A 19,821-nucleotide genomic window follows, 5' to 3' on the forward strand; every position below is an offset into this window, starting at 1 on the left:
CTTATGTGATACATTATATGTTCATATTGTAATTCCTAGATCAAATGGTAAGAAAACTGTCCAAAGGAATGCGCTCATAACGAATATAAATCAAAATGGAATTCTAAAAAAAATGCTCATGTAATCCACAGGAATGTAAAAGCAAAAAGCCAGAGCGATGAGAAACAGAGGGAACAAATGGAAAATGAATAATAAGATGTCAAACTTAAGCCCAAGCATCAATAGTTACTTTAGATGTAAGTTATCCAAATTACACAAAATCAAAAACAGAAATTGGTAGAGTGAATTTAAAAACCATGATTCAACTGTAATCTGTCCCCATATATATTGAAATATAACAATATTGGCAGGTTACAGGTAAAAAGGGTGGGAAAAGATGTGCTGTGCAAACAAGAACTCTAAAAAGCCAAAAGTTACTACATTAAGATCAAATTAAGTAGACTTCAGAGCAAAAAAAAATTGCTAAGAACAAGGAGGGGAATTACGGGGAAGGATCGTTCCACCAAAGAGACATATCTCTCAATTATAATAATAATTAATGTAATAAAATAACATAATAATAAATCTGCATTTAGCTGCAGAGAGTAAATTCTCTCTAGCTGTGCCCTTTCTGTAAAGCCCAGGCAACCAGAGGGTTTCAAGGGTCTCTAGCGGTCTTATTAGCACAAACCTGCCCCCTGCAAATCCTGGAGCAGGGAGAGGCCAGAAGGCTCAGATTCAAACACCCATTTGGGCTCTGAATGAGGATTGGGGGTGCGGGGAGGGATGGATGTGTTTCTCTGACCATAAGGAAGGGTCCCCACAAGTTATCTCCAGGGGTTTTCCAAGAATAGATAAGGGGGTTCTGAGAATAGACGTGATACGGAGTAAACCACAGTTTGTGTTGTACCACACACACACACACACACACACACACACACACACCCCTTGGGTCCTGAAAGAAGTGAGAAGAAGGTCCCAGTAGGTGTCAAATCCAAAATATTAAATCGTGAGGTTCCCCACTACCAACCCATTTCTAAGGGACTCTGACTATGAAGGGCAGCAATGGATTTTGAGGGGACAAAGCCTCCTCTCTGGGGTCAAACTAGGGGAGACCTCAAGGCTTAGAGGAGATTGGGAGGCATGGTCACTGATGAAATTTGAAGTGGGGTTTGCGAGCCAATGGCAAAAAAGACTTCTTGAAGACATCTTTGGTGCAAAAAGGTGATTTCATTAAAGCACGGGGACAGGACCCGTGGGCAGAAAGAGCTGCTACTGGGGTTGTGAGGAGTGACTAATTATATACTTTCAAGTTTGTGGAGGGAGAGGAGGTATAGATAACATGGGTCTCCAAGGAATTTCTGGATGCTGAAAGCAGGGTCTCACAGGACCCTAAAGATTTAGCTATTGTCAAAATAAGGTTGCTTTTAGTTTTCAGGGAAGTGTAAAAATGGAGACATTAAGGCAGCCATAAACATCTGGGGGACCGTTATACGCTGGGGGTCTCTGACACCTATCAATGGGCTGCAGGCTGAATTTTTCTTGTCTTTGTTTCCCTCATCAGTCGCCCCCAAGGCTCACCCTAATTCTCTGCTCCCTCGCCCACCCCCAGACCCCACAGGGACCCAGGCACTGCTCCCTTCAAAGCTCCTACTCCCATGAGCCCCCCGCCCCCCACCTGTTTCTTGACATCCCTGGCTCTCATCCAGTCCCCTGTTTACTCACTTCATTTTCCTGGTTGACTTTGGGTGCCGTTCAACTCCAAGCCTTTATCTATCCCTCTGGGAACCTGCCCTTTGTGGGGAATGCCAGAGCCCTCACCCACCCTGGCCACCCAAGGCCCAGGCTTTGGTGATAAGAGAGGAGGAGTCCTGGGGGCAGCAGCTGCTGGGGTGTTGTCCGAGAGGGCTCCCAGGCCTTGCAGCTGCTGTTTCCAGGGGAGACTCCCCAGCAAACAATAAGTCTTGATGTTGGGAGGAGGGGAGCAAGACCTGGGCATGGCCAGCTCCTCCGGAGGAACAGACCCCATCTCAGAAAGCCCACACCACCTCTCAGCGGCCCCTTCTTCTGCTCCCCATGTGCAACGTAGGCCCCCATTTCCCATCCCAGGTAGATCCTGGGGTGATGGGGAGCATAGAGTTCCCCAAAGCCTGTTCAGCCAGTCCCTTCTCAGGGCAAAACGACCTCCCAGAAAACAAATAATTCTCCAGGAAGTAGAACCCAGTGTCTGCGTGGAACCAGGAAACAGAGACCTCCATCCTTCTTCACACACAGCTCCCAGCTCCCCAGTTCCCACCCCACTCTTCCCAGGGGGAAGCCCACCAGAAGAACCTGCCTCCCACCCTACAGTCCTCAAGAGTGTACAGAGTGCTGTCTGGGAGATAAGCCCAGTGAGGCTAGTTTTGATGTTCCCATTTTGCAGACAATGTATCTAGGAGGCCCTGCTAACCTGGGGGTGGAGGTACCCACCAGCCTGGGTCAGGTGCCCAAATTCCTGCCCACCCCAGACACCTGTCCCCACCCCCCGAAGCACGGCCTGGATGCAGGATGTGGATGGCTGGGGCCCAGGAATCAGCTTGTGGGACTAGGGAGCAGCCAGAACCCGGATGTAGGCCCTTTGCTCTTGTTCCTGGCAGGAGGGAAAGGAAGAAATCCAACCATCGGCCCAGCAAACAAGATCAAATACCACCTTCCGCCCCTACTCCCCACCCCCCTTCCCCGGAAACCCAGACCTTCAGCACCCTGCTCCCCAGCTGTTTCCCTCAGGGACACCACCCTTCCAGTTCTGAAGTTTCCAGCCGGTTCCCAGGCCACAGCCACCAGCTGTTCTCACACCCCTCTCAGGACCCAGGTGTCTGAGCTGGCCCTCCACCCTTTCCAGGCCTTCAGGGTCCCCATTCCACCTGGCTCTGGGATCACCAACCTCCTCCAGGAAGTTGACACCATCTTCCTGGCAGATGGCCCAGGGTGTGGCCCAAGGAGGCAAGAAACTCTGCTATATAGCCCAGCCCAGGGGCTAGCCCCACAGCTCCAGGGACCTGCAGGTGAGATAGGCTGGGGTCCCCTTTAGAAGTGGGACATCAGGTCCCCTACTCTGGCCCCTGGCTCCAGGCTTCCTCACCCGAACCCCAGACCACTGGACACCCAACTCCCCATCCTTGCCCTGTTCTGCCCTCTCCCCACCCCCAACCAGATCCACTGAACATCTGAGTCCCCTATATATACACACACTGGCCCTTGGATCCAACCTGCCTCAGCCTTCCTGGTGCCCAGGTAGCCCCTGTCCTGAAACTGGGCCCTTCTGTCCTCTCCAGAACAGTGTCCAGCCAGTGGGGCCAGACTAGCTTCCTATGACCCCCTCTCTTTCCTCACTGCAGACATGGGGTCCCTGCTGAGCTGGTGGACGCTCTGGACCGGAGCAACCCTCCTGTGGGGTAAGTCGGGCAGAGATCCCATCGATGTCCTTGTTCTGGTCTGGGGCACGCTGCCTGCCGGGGTCAGCACCCTCCATCCGTACGCCCTCCATGAGCCTATCTCCCAATGCCACCCCAGGCTAGCCGAGATGGAGAGAGGTCCCGTGGGTTCTACAGAGAAATGTGGAATTTGCCCATTGTCTCTCTGTCCCAGAAGGAAGCAAAGAAAAAACGCGGTCCCCAAATTTAAGTATGTGAGAACTACCACTTTCTCTGTCTTCTGTAACTCAAACAACGTTTTGACTCTGAGCCTCATTCTGCGGAGGTGATGGTAATTTTTACTACAGTCATTCTTGGAGGGCTTAGTGCCGGATTCCCCAGGGTTATGCCCAGGACCTAGAGTCTCAGGTAAAACCAGGGTACTGGGGAAAAGATGGGAATCAGTCAGCATCTGCCTAAGTTACTTTTGAAGCCTTCATTATCCCTGATTCTCTGGCCCCGTGGGACATTGGGACATCCTTCCAGCTCTCCTTATTCAACAGACAGTCCTTCTATAACCCCTATACTCTCTCCAAGACCCTGTAGATATCCTCCCCCTCTTTCTCCCTGCTCTCCCTTCTCTTCCCAGCCCTGGAGAATCTCTTCCTAGTTAGGGGTGTTGGAAAGCACCCACTCCTCTCTATTTCTAGGAGACACATTGTCCTCACTTCCATAATCTTCTTCCCTTTATCCCCTTTACTCACCCCCAAGTTTTATTAAGACAGAAATCAAACAGGCACCTGAATCCAGGCAGTTTGAGCCCCACAGTACTTAAACCAATTTGAAAATTTTTCATGGAAATTCAAAGAGCCAGCTTCTCTTGAAAAAATGGTAAGATCTGGCATAAAAAGAAAAGAAAAGAAAAGAAAAGAAAAGCCCATAAACCATCATAATAACAGGCTGAACCCAGTAGCAACGCCGCGCTTTCCTTGGTATATGAATGCTCTGGTTTGCACACTCACCAGCCAGATCGTTTCCCACATTCACATTGTTCGCCTGGCCCCATCAGCCTTGGAGTTTGAGATCCCCTTTGAAAGTGTTCAGGCTTTTAGGAAACCAAAGCCACAAAGACCGGTAGGTGAATAAGGAGAAAGGAAAGAGAGAAGGTGGGGGGGGGGGGGGGGGGGGGGGGGGGGGGCGGTGTGGAATGCTCCAGTCACTATTTCAATATGGCATCTAAGCACAGTGCAAACAGTTACTTGTCCGCTGGGGAGGATTGGATAAGCAGACCCATAACTCATTCTCTCCCCCTCAGGGCTGACCCAGGGGGCGTCAGTGGACCCCCAGGACCCCAGGGAGGTGGAATTCCTCGCAGCCTTCCTACAGAACTACGTACCCGAGTACAGGCGCGCCTATCTCCAACTCCTCCTCTCCAGTCTGTCGGACAGCCCTGCCTCAGTCTCCGTTCTCAGCCAGGCAGACGGCACCTCCCAGAACGTCACGGTGAAGCCCGGCCAGTCGGTCACGGTCAACATCAGCGCCAAAGCCGAGATGGTCGGCAGTAACACCTTCCAAAGCGCGGTGGTGATCCGCTCGGACCGCGCCATCTCCGCACAGGCCGTAAACACTAAGCCCGACACGGCAGAGCTGACGCGGCTGTGGCCCGTCCGGGCTCTGGGCACCGAGTATTTTGTGGTCACGCCTCCCGGCGTCTCCTCCAAGCATGTTAAGGAGTTCGCTGTGGTGGCTGGGCCAGCGGGAGCCTCGGTCAGCGTTCAGCTGGAGGGGGCAGTGACATTCCAGAGCAAGTTCTACGCAGTGGGCAGTGTCCTGAGCCTGACTCTGAAGCCCTACCAGGTGGCCCAGGTGCAGGGCACAGCTGAATTGTCGGGCTCAAAGATCACGGCCAGGAGCCCCGTGGCTGTGTTCTCCGGCCACAGCTGTGTCCAGAGACACACCAACTGCAACCACGTGGTGGAGCAGCTGCTGCCCACGTCCGCCTGGGGCACCCGCTACGTGGTGCCCACCCTGTCCTCCCAGAGCCGCTACGATCTGGTCTACGTCGTGGCCAGCCAGACCACGAGGCTGACCTACCAGCAGGGGGGCACCACCGGCTCCCGCGGGCTCGGGGCAGGCGACGTGGCCGAGTTTGAGGTCCGGCCATCCCTGCCCCTCTACCTGTCCGCAGATGTGGGCATCCAGGTCCTGCAGTTTGGCACAGGTGCCGTGAGGGATGGAGTCACCTATGACCCCCACCTGGCTTTGATCCCAGACATGGCGGCCTACTGCCCTGCCTACGTGGTGAAGAGCGTGCCAGGCACTAAGGGTGTGGCAGTGGTGGTGGCCCGGACGAAGGCTGTTAACGAGCTGACCATGGAGGGGCGCAGGCTGGGGACCGATCTCTCGTGGACAGCTGTGCCAGGCAGTGAGTTCTCGTTCGCGGAAGTGGACCTCGGCACGACTGACAGGACCCACGTGATTGAGGCCACTACCGACTTTGGGCTGCTCACCTTCGGGCTGGCCCACGCCATCAGCTACGGGACAGCAGGTGTCTGCGGTCGAAGTGAGTGATGGGAAATGAGCCTGGGTACCCTTTGCGGGCTCTCTCGGCTCCTCCCTTTTCCCACCCACCTGCTCCCCTGTGGATTCCTGGCTCCCCTGGGCTGTCCCCACCTCACCTCCATCCTCTGCCGTCCTTCCCTTCCCTAAGGCTTCCCAGCTCCTCCCTCTCCTACCAGGAACTGCTAAATATTTAGCGGTCAGTAAGATCCAAGGTCCCAACCAGTCAGAGAGATGCTGGTGCCGGCCAGACCACTGCAGCAGGGTCTTAGAAGCCACTATGGTGTCCGGGGGCTTAGAGATAGGGTCCTAGGGAAGAGCCAAGGTGCCTGGAGGGAGGGACCTGTGTGTGTATGTGTGGGGGGGGGAGAGATAGAGAGCGAGAAGGGGAGGGGCAGAGAGAGAGAGAGAGACAGAGAATCCCAAGCAGGGTCCGCACTGTCAGCACAGAGCCCGATGCCGGGCTCGAAATCACGAACCCTGAGATCATGACCTGAGGCTGAAATCAGAAGCCCGGTACTTAACCGTCTGAGCCACCCAGGCACCCCAGAAATATTTTGATATTTTAGCAACTATACCAATTGCTAACTACCGCTCCCCCACTTCCTATAGGAATGTTTATACCCCAGCTCAAGAGGTCTGGAAGTATAATAATAACAATGGCTACCGTGTTGGGAGGAGTTACCTCTCAATATACCAGAGACCATTCTAGGTGCCTTGCATGTATTAACATAGTTAATCTTTAGGACCCGGCCCTACGTGTAACCTTAGGCTCAGCGCATGGAGGAACGGCCCCCAGACAGTACAGTGTGGTATCTGAGGTCACACATGCTAAACTCAGACTTCCCAGGTTCAAATCCCACCTCTGCTTGTGTGACCTTGGGCGTGTGACCTCACCTCTGTGGCCTCAGTTTCCACGTCTGTAAAACAGGGGTAATAACTGTCACAGGACTGTAGTGAGGGGGTTATAAGTTAACATTTGTAAAGTTCTTAGGGGGTATCTAGTAAGTTATTATGAGCGGACAGAAAACAAGAACTTTTGAAGGCAGGGAGGCAGGGAAGAGCTATTTCTTCCTGTGTGGACCCCCTGCCTCAAGCTAGGACCCTGGACATTAGGATTCCCTGCACTGGCAAAAATGCCCCCTCGGACCCTGGGCATGGAAGTCCCTCAACTTTAAAGAGTCACTTTGGGCTTGAATAGTAGAAATGGGGAAGGGTGGGTGATTAATCATAACAGGGAACACTCAGTTAACGCCGGGGCCAACCCCTACTTATGTTGTAGCTTATTTGAGCCTGGCAACACCCTCCTTCCCAAACATCCCCGTGAAGAACGTACTGTTATCACTCCCTTGTTACAAATGAGGAGACTGAGGCACAGAGAGTTTAAAATTACTCAACCAGTGCCCGCACATATCATTGGTGGAACCAGGATTCTAACACGGGCAGCCAGATCCCTAGTCATTTCTGTTGTGATGAACAGTCTCTGTCTTCCTTTAAAAAAAAAAACAAAAAAAAACAAAAAAAACAACTCTTTAGGGGGCACCTGGACGGCTCAATTGGTTAAGCGTCCGACTTCCACTCAGGTCATGATCTCATAGTTTGTGAGTTCGAGCCCTGTGTCAGGCTCTGTGCCGACAGCCCAGAGCCTGGAGCCTGCTTTGGATTCTGTCTCCTGTTCTCTCTGCCCCTCCCCCGCTCACACTCTGTCTCCGTCTCTTTCTCTCAAAAATAAACATTAAAAACAATTTTTTAATTAAAAAAATAAAGATGCCTTAGCCTTCTGACCTGAGTGGGGATGCACGGGAGGGGGAAATGGGGACAGAAAACCCACCAATTAACCTTTCCATGATGATCCTTCTCCACTACCTTCCAGTTCCTCTGGGCTGAGCTGTGTCAAACCAGGGGATCAGAATACATGGGGTTGGGTCATCCCTGGGCGGCTCTCTCCCTGTAAGTTTCCAGACGTCAGTTTCCCCACTTCTAAAATGGGTAGTCGTGGGCCCACTGCCCAAACTCCCCGCAGCAGGAGAGCTCCACGGTTCCCACCTGCTAGGATACTCCTGACTCTTTCTCTGCCGCCCCCCGCCCCCAGCCGTGCTGCCCCAGGAGCCCTCCTGCCAAGATGTGCAGTGCACTCCTCAGCAGCAGTGCCAGGTGGTGGACGGGCAGGCCCAGTGTGTGGCGGTCCCCATGGCCACCTGCCGCGCCCAGGGTGACCCGCACTACACCACCTTCGATGGCCGTCGCTACGACATGATGGGCACGTGCCTGTACACCATGGTGGAGCTGTGCAGCGAGGACCAGAGCCTGCCCGCTTTCAGTGTGGAAGCCAAGAACGAGCACCGAGGCAGCCGCCGCGTCTCTTATGTGGGCCTGGTCACCGTGCGCGCCTACAGCCACTCAGTGTCGGTGGTCCGCGGGGAGGTTGGCTTCGTCCGAGTGAGTACCCAGAAGCTTCAGATTGAATACCTGTGAGCCTCCAGTCAGAAGGAGGAGGCAAAGGCTGGGGCGGAGGGTGTGGAGACGGGGTGGGGGGAGTTTGAAAATCTGTGGCCAAGTGTTAAATCCCCTTTGTCCAGCAATTCTACTTGTAGAAAATTAAAGGATACTCAGAAATATGGTTTAGAAAAAAAAAAAAAGTCTATGCCAATGTCGCTTGTAATAGCAACAGGAAAAAAAAAAGGCTACAAAATGTCCAACAATGGGAAATTTCTTAAGCGACCAAACACTAAATTTAGTGAGCACCTATTATATCCTGGATTTGTTTCTTAGTGATTTCCATGTATGAATGCATTGAGTGCTCACAGCGATCTGTGGGGGTAGGCATTTTTTTTTTTTTTTGAGAGAGAGTGAGAGAGAGAGCACTCATGAGCATGAGCAGGGGAGGGGCAGAGAGAGAGAGGGAGAGGGAAAGAAAGAATCCCAAACAGGCTCCATGCCCGGCGCCAAGCCGGACCACAGGGTTCTACCCCACCATCCTGGGATCACGGCCTGAGCCAAAATCAATAGTCAGACGCTCAACCGACTGAGCCACCGAGACGCCCCCCACATTATTATTATTATTAACACTTCTAGACAAGGAAACTGAGGTCCAGGGAGATGACAGACTTCCCAAGGGCTCAGATGCAGTCTGGCTTCTGAGTCACTATGCTTAGCCTCTTCACCATTCTGCCTTATACAATATTTTTACACTGTTGTGTTCACTTTTGATACCAAATATGCACGTAATAAAATCCATAAATCTCAAGTCACGGAGTTTTGACAAATGTGCAATGCACACCTCCATTAGCAAACAGAATATTTTCATCATTCTGGAACATTCTCTCATTCCCCTTCGCAAACAATTCCAACCCACCCCCAGAGGCAACCACAGTTCTGATTTTTCCCCCCCACCATGGATTAGTTTTGCCTGTTCAAGAACTTGCGTGTGTGTGTTTAAGAAATTCACATGAATGGAATCACACAGGGTAAGAAGACTTTTGTGTAAAACCTCTTTTGCTCTGCACAATATTTGTGAGTTTCTTCCATGATGCTGCGATTAATTTTTTGTTAATAGGTAAAGCATTCACGTAGCTCAGAACAAACAGGGCTTGTTGCAAAAGGTCTGGCTTTTTTTTTTTAAATTTTTAATGTTTATTTACTTTTTGAGAGAGAGATAAAGAGACAGAGTGTGAGTGGGGGGAGGGATAGAGAGAAGGAGACGGAATCTGAAGCAGAGCCTGAGGCCGGGCTCAAACTCACGGACTGAGAGATCATGACCTGAGCTGAAGTCAGATGCTTAACTGACTGAACCATCCAGGTGCCCCGGCTCCCTTTCTTTCTTTCTTTCTTTCTTTCTTTCTTTCTTTCTTTCTTTCTTTCTTTCTTTCTTTCTTTCTTTCTATGTTTATTTATTTATTTTTGAGAGAGAGAGAGAGAGAGAGAGAGAGAGAGCATCCCAAGCAGGCTCCAAGCTGTCAGAGCAGAGCCCTACATGGGGCTCAAACCCATGAACTATGAGATCATGACCTGAGCCGAAATCAATAGTCATCAGATGCTTAACCGACTGAGGCACCCAGGTGCCCCTAGGTCTGGCTTTCATTCCCATCTTCATCTGCTTTGCCCCTGCTCCCCCCAGGTAGCTAGTTTTACTGATTTCCTGAGGGTTCACCTAGGGTTCCTTTATGACAATGCAAGCAATGTAAACAATACGTTCTTACCTTTCCCCTTTCTTAGCAAAGAGCGCTGTACCCTCTGCTCTGTTCTGCACTTTGCTGTGCACTGAGTGGTGCCTTTTAGAGCTGTTTCCGTATCAGCATAAAGGGAGCCTCTGCGCTCTCTCTCTCTCTCTTTTACATCTGCACGGTTCTCCATTGGATGGATGCCTCCTCATTCATTCAACTCAATCCCCCGCGGATGGATGCTTTTTTTCATGATGGCAAACAGCACAGCACTGAATAGTCTGGTACCTCCCTCGTTTTGCGAGTGTGCCGGTGATTCTGTGAGATGAATAAGTAAGCAGATTCAAGTAGGTGTGCTCCAGATCTAGAGGGATTGAGCACAAGTGCAGAGGGAGTTCAAATTCCTGAATTTACGTGAGGAATTGTGCACATGCTGGGCAGTTTTTCAGAGAGAGAGGGCCTATTCCATTGGTCAGATCCTTACAGAGGTCAGTGACTTGACAGAGGTTTAGAGCTCCTGATAGAATCATGATAGGAGCCCCGGCGTGGCTCAGTCGGTGAAGCGTCTGACTCTGGATTTCCGCTCAGGTTATGATCTCTTGATCTTGAGATCAAGCCCCGAGTCAGGCTCCGTGCTGATCATGGAGCCTGCTTGGGATTCTCTCTCTGCTTCTCTCTCTGCCCCTCCCCTGCCCACACTATCTCTCTCTCTCCCAAAATAACAAATTAAAAAATAAACATTAGGGGCACCTGGGTGGCTTAGTCAGTTAAGCGTCCAACTTGATCTCGGCTCAGGTCATGATCTTGCAGTTCATAGGATCAAACCCCACGTTGGGCTCACAATGTGTTATCACAATGACCGTGCAGAGCCTGCTTGCAATCCTCTCTTTCCCTCTCTCTGCCCCTTCCCTACTTGTGCTCTAAATAAATAAATAAACAAACAAACTAAAAAAAAGTTTTTGTTTTTTTTTTTAAAAAAGAATCATGATAGGATGTCCCCAAAACATTGCTAGGAGAAATGAGGGCTTCATAAAATGGGGACTTCAACATGGCCTCATTATTTAAAAGGAAAAAAATTACATAAATTAAAAGGTAGAAAAAAACCCTGGCAGGCAGGATTTATAAATGCACCTGTGTGTGTCCACAGCAATATGAGTGATTTCCCTCTCCCGATTTTTGCTCATGAGCATTTTGTAAGTTTTCTGTAATGAACAAATATTACTTGTATCATTGAGAAATGGAGGTGACTAGGTTCCCTGGGCTGAGAGCTTGTAAGTGTCATAGTCACGGCTGTGTCCACAGCACTGCCCACGGACGCAGACACACAGGAGGGCTCACAGAGGCCTTGTTGACCCACTGACCAAATGAAGATCTATCTTACCTTTGGACCTTTCTCCTGCAGTCTCCCTCTGCCTCTTGTTCCTTTTTTTTTTTTCATACCCCATCCTCCTGACTAAGACAAGCATATGGGAAGAAGGAATTAAGAAGAAACACGCAGAAAGAGGAAACTGGGCCCAAGGGACTGGCCAGACTCTCTCTCCGCTTAGGATATTTGCGAAGGAATCCCCTTCCCCTTGTCTCTGTGGCTCTCCCTCACTGATCCTTTACAGCTCAGCTCAGCTCAGCTCAGCTCAGCTCAGCTCAGCTCAGCTGTCCCTGCCTCCAGGAAGCCTCCCCTGACCTGCAAGATTGGGTCTGGCTCTTCTTCTAGACTCCCACAGCCTCCTGTGCGCCCACCATCCCAGTCCTGATCACCCTGATCTGTCGCTCTGATCTCGTGACAGTTCTGTCTCCCTCATTGGACTGGGAGCCCCACGAGAGCAGGCTCTGGGGTGTCTCAGTGATCTCCCGGCCAGGACCAGGCATAGAGGGAGTGCCCAGTGAATGGTCATTTAATGCAGCAGTGCCTTCACGTCCTGAGCACTTGCGATCCTACCAGGCACCGTTCTAAGCAGCAGGAGGAAGGAATCCCAGCTGGAGCAGGGGAAGCGAGAGAGAGGGTGGAAGGGGCGAGGGCCGGACCACACGGGATCTGACCACCCACCCCTCCCCCCACAGATCGACAACCAGCGCTCGCGCCTGCCCGTATCCCTGGCCGAGGGTCGGCTGCGCGTGTACCAGAGTGGGACACGGGCCGTGGTGGAGCTGGACTTCGGGCTGGTGGTCACCTACGACTGGGACTGCCAGCTGGCCCTGAGCCTGCCAGAGCGCTTCCGAGACCAGGTATGCGGACTGTGTGGCAACTACAACAGCGACCCCACCGATGACTTCCTCACGCCCGACTCGGAGCAGGCGCCGGACGCCGTGGAGTTCGCCAACAGCTGGAAGCTGGACGACGGGGACTACCTGTGTGACGACGGCTGCCAAAACAACTGTCCCTCGTGCACCCCGGGCCAGGCCCAGCACTACGAGGGCAACCGGCTCTGTGGCATGCTGACCCAGGCCGACGGCCCCTTTGCTGCCTGCCACAGCGCACTGCCGCCCCGGCCCTTCCTGGAGGAGTGTGTGTATGACCTGTGTGTGCTCAACGGGGACCGGTCCAGCCTGTGCCGTAGCCTCAGCGCCTACGCCCAGGCCTGTCTGGAGCACGGCATCTCTGTCGGTGACTGGAGGTCACCAGCCAACTGTCGTGAGTGAGGCCCCGGGGCGGACTGGGAGCACGTGGTGGGAAGGCAGGGGTCTCTTTGCATCTGTTCAATGTCTGAGCACTTCGTGTGGCTCATCCTGAAGCCGGACCATGCCAGGAACACTGGGATGGCCGAGATGGCCAGACGGTGCCCGCGGTGAGCCCGAGGTTGGGGCAGACACATCACTAGCCGGTGACAGTCCCAAGCGGTCCCTGCTGGGCTCGGGGAGGCACAGGCAGAGTGGCCAGGGCCAGCACGGGGGAATTCCAGGGTGGGCACGGGAGACCAGGAAAGCTTCTCAACTCAGCCTGGCAGGGTCAAGGAGGATTTCCCAGAGGAAGGGATGCCCGATCGGAAGCCTGTGGGAGGAACTCAACTAGGCAGATGAAGGGGGAGCAGGAAGTGGGTTTGGGAATGAGAGAGGGGCATGTGCAGAAGCCGGCATGAGACGTAGTCCTCAGAGTCCCGAAGCAGAAATGTGAACATCTCTTCGTTTGCATTCCTTTCGAGGCTCCCCGATGCCCTCTGGGTAAAGTCCGGGCGTCCATCCACTTAATGATTCATTCACTCACTCATTTACTCAACAGGCATTCCCTGAGCCCCTCTGTGGCCCCATCCCTCCGCTGGCGATGGGCACAGTGGGGGCCAGCACACACCCGTCCCTGCCCTTGGGAGGCTCCCAAGGAATTTTTCTGGAGACAGAAAGTCTAGTGTGCAGGAAAGGGGAGGTGCCCAGACCCAGGCCTAGGGCTTGAGACAGAGACTCCGGAGGAGGAGCAAGTCTGGGGGAGACACTGTGGCCATGTGGGGTTTATCTTGGTCACTCCTATATGTCCTCGCTGCCCAGTAAACGCCCGCCCTCCCGAGCTCCCCAATGCCTGGTGCAGAGGAGGAACCAGTGAGTTCTTTGACCCATGCATTCATTTCTGAATGAGCGGGCATCTCCTGTGGACCAGACCCTGTCCTTTGTGCTCTGGGATTGAGGCAGATCAGATCCCTGCTCTCAGAGTTCATATTCCAGTGGGGGAGACAGACAGTAAGCAGTAAACTATGGAACGTCTTCAAAGAGCAAAAGAAATGGCATTCGTGTAAGAAGAGGAAACGGGAGGCTCGTGACGAGGGTGCTCAGGGAAGGCCTTTCTGAACAGGTGACATCATTGCTGAGAGCAGCAAAGGGCAATAGAGTGAGCTGAGTAACAATGATGCTGTGGGGTGTCTCTGCATAGGTTAACTTATTTACCCCTCACCACCCTGTGAGGTCGGTGCTATTATCATCTCATTTTACTGATGGGGAAACTGAGGCAGGGAGCGAATGGAGTCATTGGTCCACAATCACACAGCTTAGGAAGGGAAGACTGGGATTTGAACCCAGGCTATCCGGGCTCCAGCAGCTTTCTCTTAACCACATGCTGCACTGCCTTCGGAGGAAAGGCCAGTACAGGCATCAGAAACAGCCAGCCAGTGCAAAGGCCCTGAGGTGGGAGCGTGAAGACCTGTGAGGAAGCCTCTGTGGCTGGGACAGAGTGAGCCAAAGGGAGAGGGAGAGGAGATGAGGAGGGAGGTGATGGGTGTGGGTGATGGGGAGCTTCATGGGCCACCAGGAGGGTTCTAGCCTTCCCCCTGAGATGGCACCACAAGGGGGCTCTGAGCAGGAGAGGGGCGTCACAGGCATTCACAGGGTCCCTCTGGCTGTCTGTGAGGAGCAGCCTGTAGGGGTAGCATGGGGGCCGGGGGAGACCAGAAGAAGGTTGCTTGGAAGGGACTGGACCAGGGTGGGGGGTGGTGAGAGAAGGGGGCAGATTCTAGATAGATTTTTGAATATGGAGCTCACAGGACTTCCTGACAGATTGGTTGTCTGTGAATGAAGAGGGAAAGGAGTCAACTGTGTCTCTGAGGTTTGGGGTCCCAGCACCTGGAGGGATGGAAGTGCCACGCGGAGCTCTGGGGAAGGAGCAGAATGTGGGGAGGGAAGTCCCGTAGAGCGCTTTGGGCAGGGCGCCCCGCCAGGAAACGGAGCCGCCAATGCATCAATGCAACACCCTTGCGCTGGCCTGACGCATCCTCCCCCGTCTCCGTCTCCCCGCAGCCCTGTCCTGTCCCCCCAACAGCCGCTATGAGCGGTGCGGCCCCGCCTGCCCGGCCACCTGCAACTCCGAGGCGACGCCGTCCAACTGCTCCGGGCGCCCGTGCGTGGAGGGCTGCGTGTGCCTCCCGGGCTTCGTGGCCAGCGGTGGCGGCTGCGTAGCGGCCTCCTCATGCGGCTGCATCTTCCAGGGCCGCCCGCTCGCCCCGGGCCAGCAGATATGGGCCGACGAGCTGTGCCGGCGGCGCTGCACTTGCGACGGCGCCACCCAGCAGGTGCGCTGCAGCGACACACAGGGCTGCCCGGCGGGCGAGCGCTGCCGCGTCCAGGACGGCCTCCTGGGTTGCTACCCCGACCGCTTCGGGAGCTGCCAGGCGTCCGGGGACCCGCACTACGTGAGCTTCGACGGCCGGCGCTTCGACTTCATGGGCACCTGCACCTACCTGCTGGCCGGTTCGTGCAGCCAGGCCGCGGGGCTGCCCGCCTTCCGGGTGCTGGTGGAAAACGAGCACCGGGGCAGCCAGACCGTGAGCTACACGCGTGCCGTGCGCGTGGAGGCCCGCGGAGTGAAGGTGGCGGTGCGCCGGGAGTACCCGGGGAAAGTGCTGGTGAGCGACGCGGGTCGGGGTGGTTGGGAGGCGGGCAGGAAATCCCCCTTCAGGAGTGGGGCTCTGAACCCCCGGTAGGGCTGGGGATCTGTTAAAAGATCCTGTGGCCAGTGGTTAAGTCCTGGGGCCCCGAGCCAGGCGGTGCTGCCTCTCCTTGGCTGTGTGACTGTGTCTCCAAATGACTGTCTCCAGGTTTTGTCTTAGTTTTGTCTTCTGTCAGCGTGTCCACCACGCAGCAGAAGTCAAGAACCAGTGATTTTCTCTTTAAAAAAAAAAAAAAGAAGATAAAAGTCCAGAGGTGGGGTTGTAAGATTCACAACTCTAGTAAATAGTCATTGAACAGTTTTAGACAGTGGCCTGCGCCCTGGAGAGGAGGATGAATTGGAAATGGATGGAAAACTGAAAGAAATTTCCATGTGGCAGGCACCACCCCTAAACCCTTTACAGGCCTTAAGTCGTAGTCCTCAGAACGGCCTTGCATTAAAGGAAGTTTTGCCCATAAAGCCGAGTGTTTGGCATAGAGAAACTTCTGGATAAACAAATGATTGATATTTATGTTCCCACCTCTCTGAGTCTGGAATAATAATAGCCAATATATGACATTACTCCTAGGTGTTAAATGCTTGACATATAGTAACTCATTGAATCTCTACAACTCTGTGAAATAGTTAGATGAGAAAACTGAGGCATGGAAAGGCTAAGTCATCTATTCAAGGTCACACAGCTAATGAGTCACAGAGCCACAATTTGTAGCCAGGCTGTTTGGCTCCAGAGACCATACTCTTAACCACTACATCCTACTGCTGCTCTTGAGGAAAGGGATGGAACAGATAGGGACAGAAGTAGATGAAAGAGTACTCCAGGCAGAAGGAACAGTGAGTGCAAAGGCCCTGAGGCAGGAACAAACATGAGGGGTAGAGGAACAGCCTAGAGGTCCGTGGGGCTGGAATGGGGGCAGGGGGATGATGTAGGGGACAGCTGCGATAGAGGTCTTGATTTAAAACAAAACCTGAAGGACAAGGAAGAGTGAAGAGTGGTGGTCCCGAGGAGGAGGGAGCAGCAGGTGCAAAGGTTGAGGCTGGACGGATTTTGAAGACTCAGGAGAACAGCGTGGAGCCAGTGTGGCTGCACCGGAGAGCGAGGCTGGAGAGACGGGGCAGAGAGGGTGGTAGGAGATGAGGTCAGAAAAGTGGCAAGCAGGGCCTGGTGGGAGAGGGGTTCTGTTTTAAGTGGAGACGTAAAGGGTGATGGGGAGGCAACCAGGCGGAGAATGGGGACGGGGAAGAGGGTAGGAATGTCGCAAGGAGAAGGTACAGCAAAGGCCCTGAAGCTGGGCTGAGCTTGCTGACTTCAGGAGATCAAAATGGCTTCGTGGCTGGCGTCGCAGGCCTGGGGAACGGGGCAGTACTGGAGAAGAGATTGGAGAGTAGTGAGGCTCAGGTCACCTGGGGCCTTTTAAGCCACCATAAGGGATTTGGATCAAAGCTAACACCTAACAGATGAAGTAGCGTTGGCCAAGGAAAGAGTACTGGGGGGGTATCTAGGAGGAGGCAAGTGCAAAGGCCATGAGGTGACAGCGCACTCGATGTGTTCAGGGAGACAGCAAGGAGGCTGAGTGCGCAATGTGGTAGGTGATGCGGGTACAAAGGTGGACAGAGCCAAGGTTAAACAAGACCTTGTAGGGAAGGGGCTTGGATTTGCGCCGTCCTGAAGGCTGCAGGACACGCAGCCAGGAGCGAAGTGGTCAGTGATGTTCTCGGCCAAGTGAAAAGACCCTGAAGTTGGACTAAATTGAGACAAGTGGAGGAATAGCAAGAAAGCCAGTGTGCCTGGAACATACTGAGCAGGACGGAGGGAGGGAGTAGGAGGCAGGAAGATCAGGGAGGTAATGAGGAGACAGATGCTGTAGGCTCTGAAGGCCTGTAGGCTCTGAAGGCCTCTGAAGGCTCTGAAAGCCAAATCGGATTTGGATTTGAGCCGATAGTTGAAGGTTGAAGAGAGGTAGATGGTGTGCCAGACAGAGGGATAGCAAGTGCAAGGGCCCTGAGGTGGAACGAAGCAGAACGTGCTCAAGAGAACAGCAAGGAGTTGAGAATATTTGGAGCCAAGTGAAGTAAAGTGAAGGGTGGGACACAGAACCATGAATACCCTGACCCCGTGGACCTCCTTCATCTCCACCCAGGTGGATGGCGTCCTTCAGTACTTGCCCTTCCAGGCCGCAGATGGCCAGGTGCAGGTGTTCCGCCAGGGCCAAGATGCCGTTGTGCGCACAGACTTTGGCCTGACTGTCACCTACAACTGGAACAACCGTGTGATTGCCAAGGTTCCCGGCAGCTATGCTGGGGCCCTTTGCGGGCTCTGCGGGAACTTCAACGGGAACCCAGGTGATGATCTGGCCTTGCGCGGTGGAGGCCAAGCTGCCAACGCGCTGGCCTTCGGGAACAGCTGGCAGGAGGAGACGAGGCCAGGCTGTGGGGCAACCGAGCCGGGTGACTGTCCCAAGCTGGACTCCCTAGTGGCCCAGCAGCTGCAGAGCAAGAAGGAGTGTGGGATCCTTGCCGACCCTGAGGGGCCCTTCCGGGAGTGCCACAGCAAGCTGGATCCACAGGACACTGTGCGTGACTGCGTCTATGACCGCTGCCTGCTGCCAGGCCAGTCTAGGCCATTGTGTGATGCACTGGCCACGTATGCTGCTGCATGCCAGGCTGCCGGGGCTACCGTGCACCCCTGGAGGAGTGAGGAACTTTGCCGTGAGTACCAGGAGTGACAACTGGGGGGGCTCAGCCTTGTAAAGAGTATTGGGGGGTCTCTAGGATACCTATAGATAGGATGATCTATAAGTATCATTAATTCACGTAACTCTGACAAAAGTATTATGAGGTGGGGACTGTGGTGATACCCATTTAACAGATGAGGAAATAGGGGCTTAGAAAGAGTTAGTTACATGCCCAGGATCACGTACAGCTAGAAAGGCACAGTTGCAGTAAATATTTGTAAGATGACCAAAAATATCTGGTGGCCTTGCATCTAATTCCCATATGGCAGCTGTCATTCAGAGATGAGTAGCAATGCTGCCTTTAGAAGAAGCCTGGTTCTGGTCCCCTCTCCAGTTTTTCTTGGTCACCATCTGGCCTACTTCACTCATTTACAATATCTGCCTGGATGGTACACATCACATCATCTGTTGAAATACACATGATAAATACATGAATGCTACATCATTTCTTTTTCTCCTTCAACTTATAATCATTCATTCATTCATTCATTCATTCAACAAATATTTGTTGAACACCTACTATATTCCGGGCACTGAAGATATAATGGGGGAGAAAACAGGAAAAAAATTCTTGCTTTCCCAAAGTGACCATCTAATGGTTTTTAGTTCCAGCAGAATATAACCTAATGTAATATACTTATATACATGGAAGTCTCTTTTTAAAAAAAAAAATGTCTTATTAATTTTGAGAGAGAGTGTGTGCATGTGCATGAGTGGGGGGTGGGTAGAGAAAGAGAGAGAGAGAGAGTCCCAAGCAGGCTTAGGGCTGTCAGCATAGAGTCCGACATGGGGCTCAATCTCATGAACCAAGAGATCCTAACCTAAGCCAAAATCAAGAGTTGGATGCTTAACCAACTGAGCCACTCAGGTGCCCCAGAAAGTCTCTTTTTATTTTTTTTTAATGTTACTTTTGAGAGAGAGAAAGAGAAAGAGTGAGAGCAGGGGAAGGGCAGAGAGAGGGACACCCAGAATCCAAAGCAGGCTCCAGGCTCTGAGCTGTCAGCACAGAGCCTGATGTGGGACTTGAACCCACAAACCGTGAGATCATGACCTGAGCCAAAGTCAGATGCTTAACTGACTGAGCCACCCACGTGCTCCAGAAAGTCTCTTTTTAAATCATTGCATGGGTTAGTTTTTGCTGTGTAACAAACATCCCCAAAGCTAAAAGTGGATTACAACAAATATTTATTATTTCTCATGAGTCTGTGGGCTGGGCTATTCTCCTAATCTGGGCCAGCATGGTTTATCACTGCAGTCCTACTGACAGTTCTATGGGGGCTGGAGGGTCTACAATGGCCTGATTTTACACAGCTGGCAGTTGTTAGGCTGGTTGGTTTGGGGGACCTCATCCAGGACGGCTTACCCCTGCTCCACTTGGTTTTATCTTCCAGCCAGCGAGCACAGGCTTCTTCACACAGTGGTCTCAGTGTTCCAAAGAACAGCGAGAGTGGACAAGCCCCAGTAGGCAAGCACACTTCAGGCCTCTGCTTGGCGTCACATTTGCTGTTATCCCATTGGCCAAAACCAGCACCATGGCCAAGCCAAGAAGAAGGGGCGGCTGTCATCAGTCTGTCCCAATCCCCATCATACTTCTCTGCCACAAACATATACACGTGTGAACGACATTTCATTATTTT

At 52.9% G+C, this 19,821-nt stretch overlaps 1 protein-coding gene across 1 annotated transcript in view; it reads left to right on the plus strand.

The window, feature by feature from the left end:
* Positions 1-3,218: 3,218 nt before the first annotated feature.
* The window catches only part of FCGBP (Fc gamma binding protein), a 39,776-nt gene continuing 23,173 nt past the window's right edge, over positions 3,219-19,821 (plus strand). The window contains exons 1-6 of the mRNA XM_049621119.1: positions 3,219-3,413; positions 4,687-5,934; positions 8,023-8,369; positions 12,149-12,719; positions 14,804-15,408; positions 17,591-18,158. Coding sequence (XP_049477076.1) covers positions 3,359-3,413; positions 4,687-5,934; positions 8,023-8,369; positions 12,149-12,719; positions 14,804-15,408; positions 17,591-18,158 — 3,394 coding nt within the window. The 5' untranslated portion in view covers positions 3,219-3,358. The remainder of the gene's footprint in view (positions 3,414-4,686; positions 5,935-8,022; positions 8,370-12,148; positions 12,720-14,803; positions 15,409-17,590; positions 18,159-19,821) is intronic.

Source organism: Panthera uncia, assembly GCF_023721935.1.
Source record: "Panthera uncia isolate 11264 chromosome E2 unlocalized genomic scaffold, Puncia_PCG_1.0 HiC_scaffold_19, whole genome shotgun sequence".
In the NCBI taxonomy this organism is placed as follows: domain Eukaryota; kingdom Metazoa; phylum Chordata; class Mammalia; order Carnivora; family Felidae; genus Panthera; species Panthera uncia.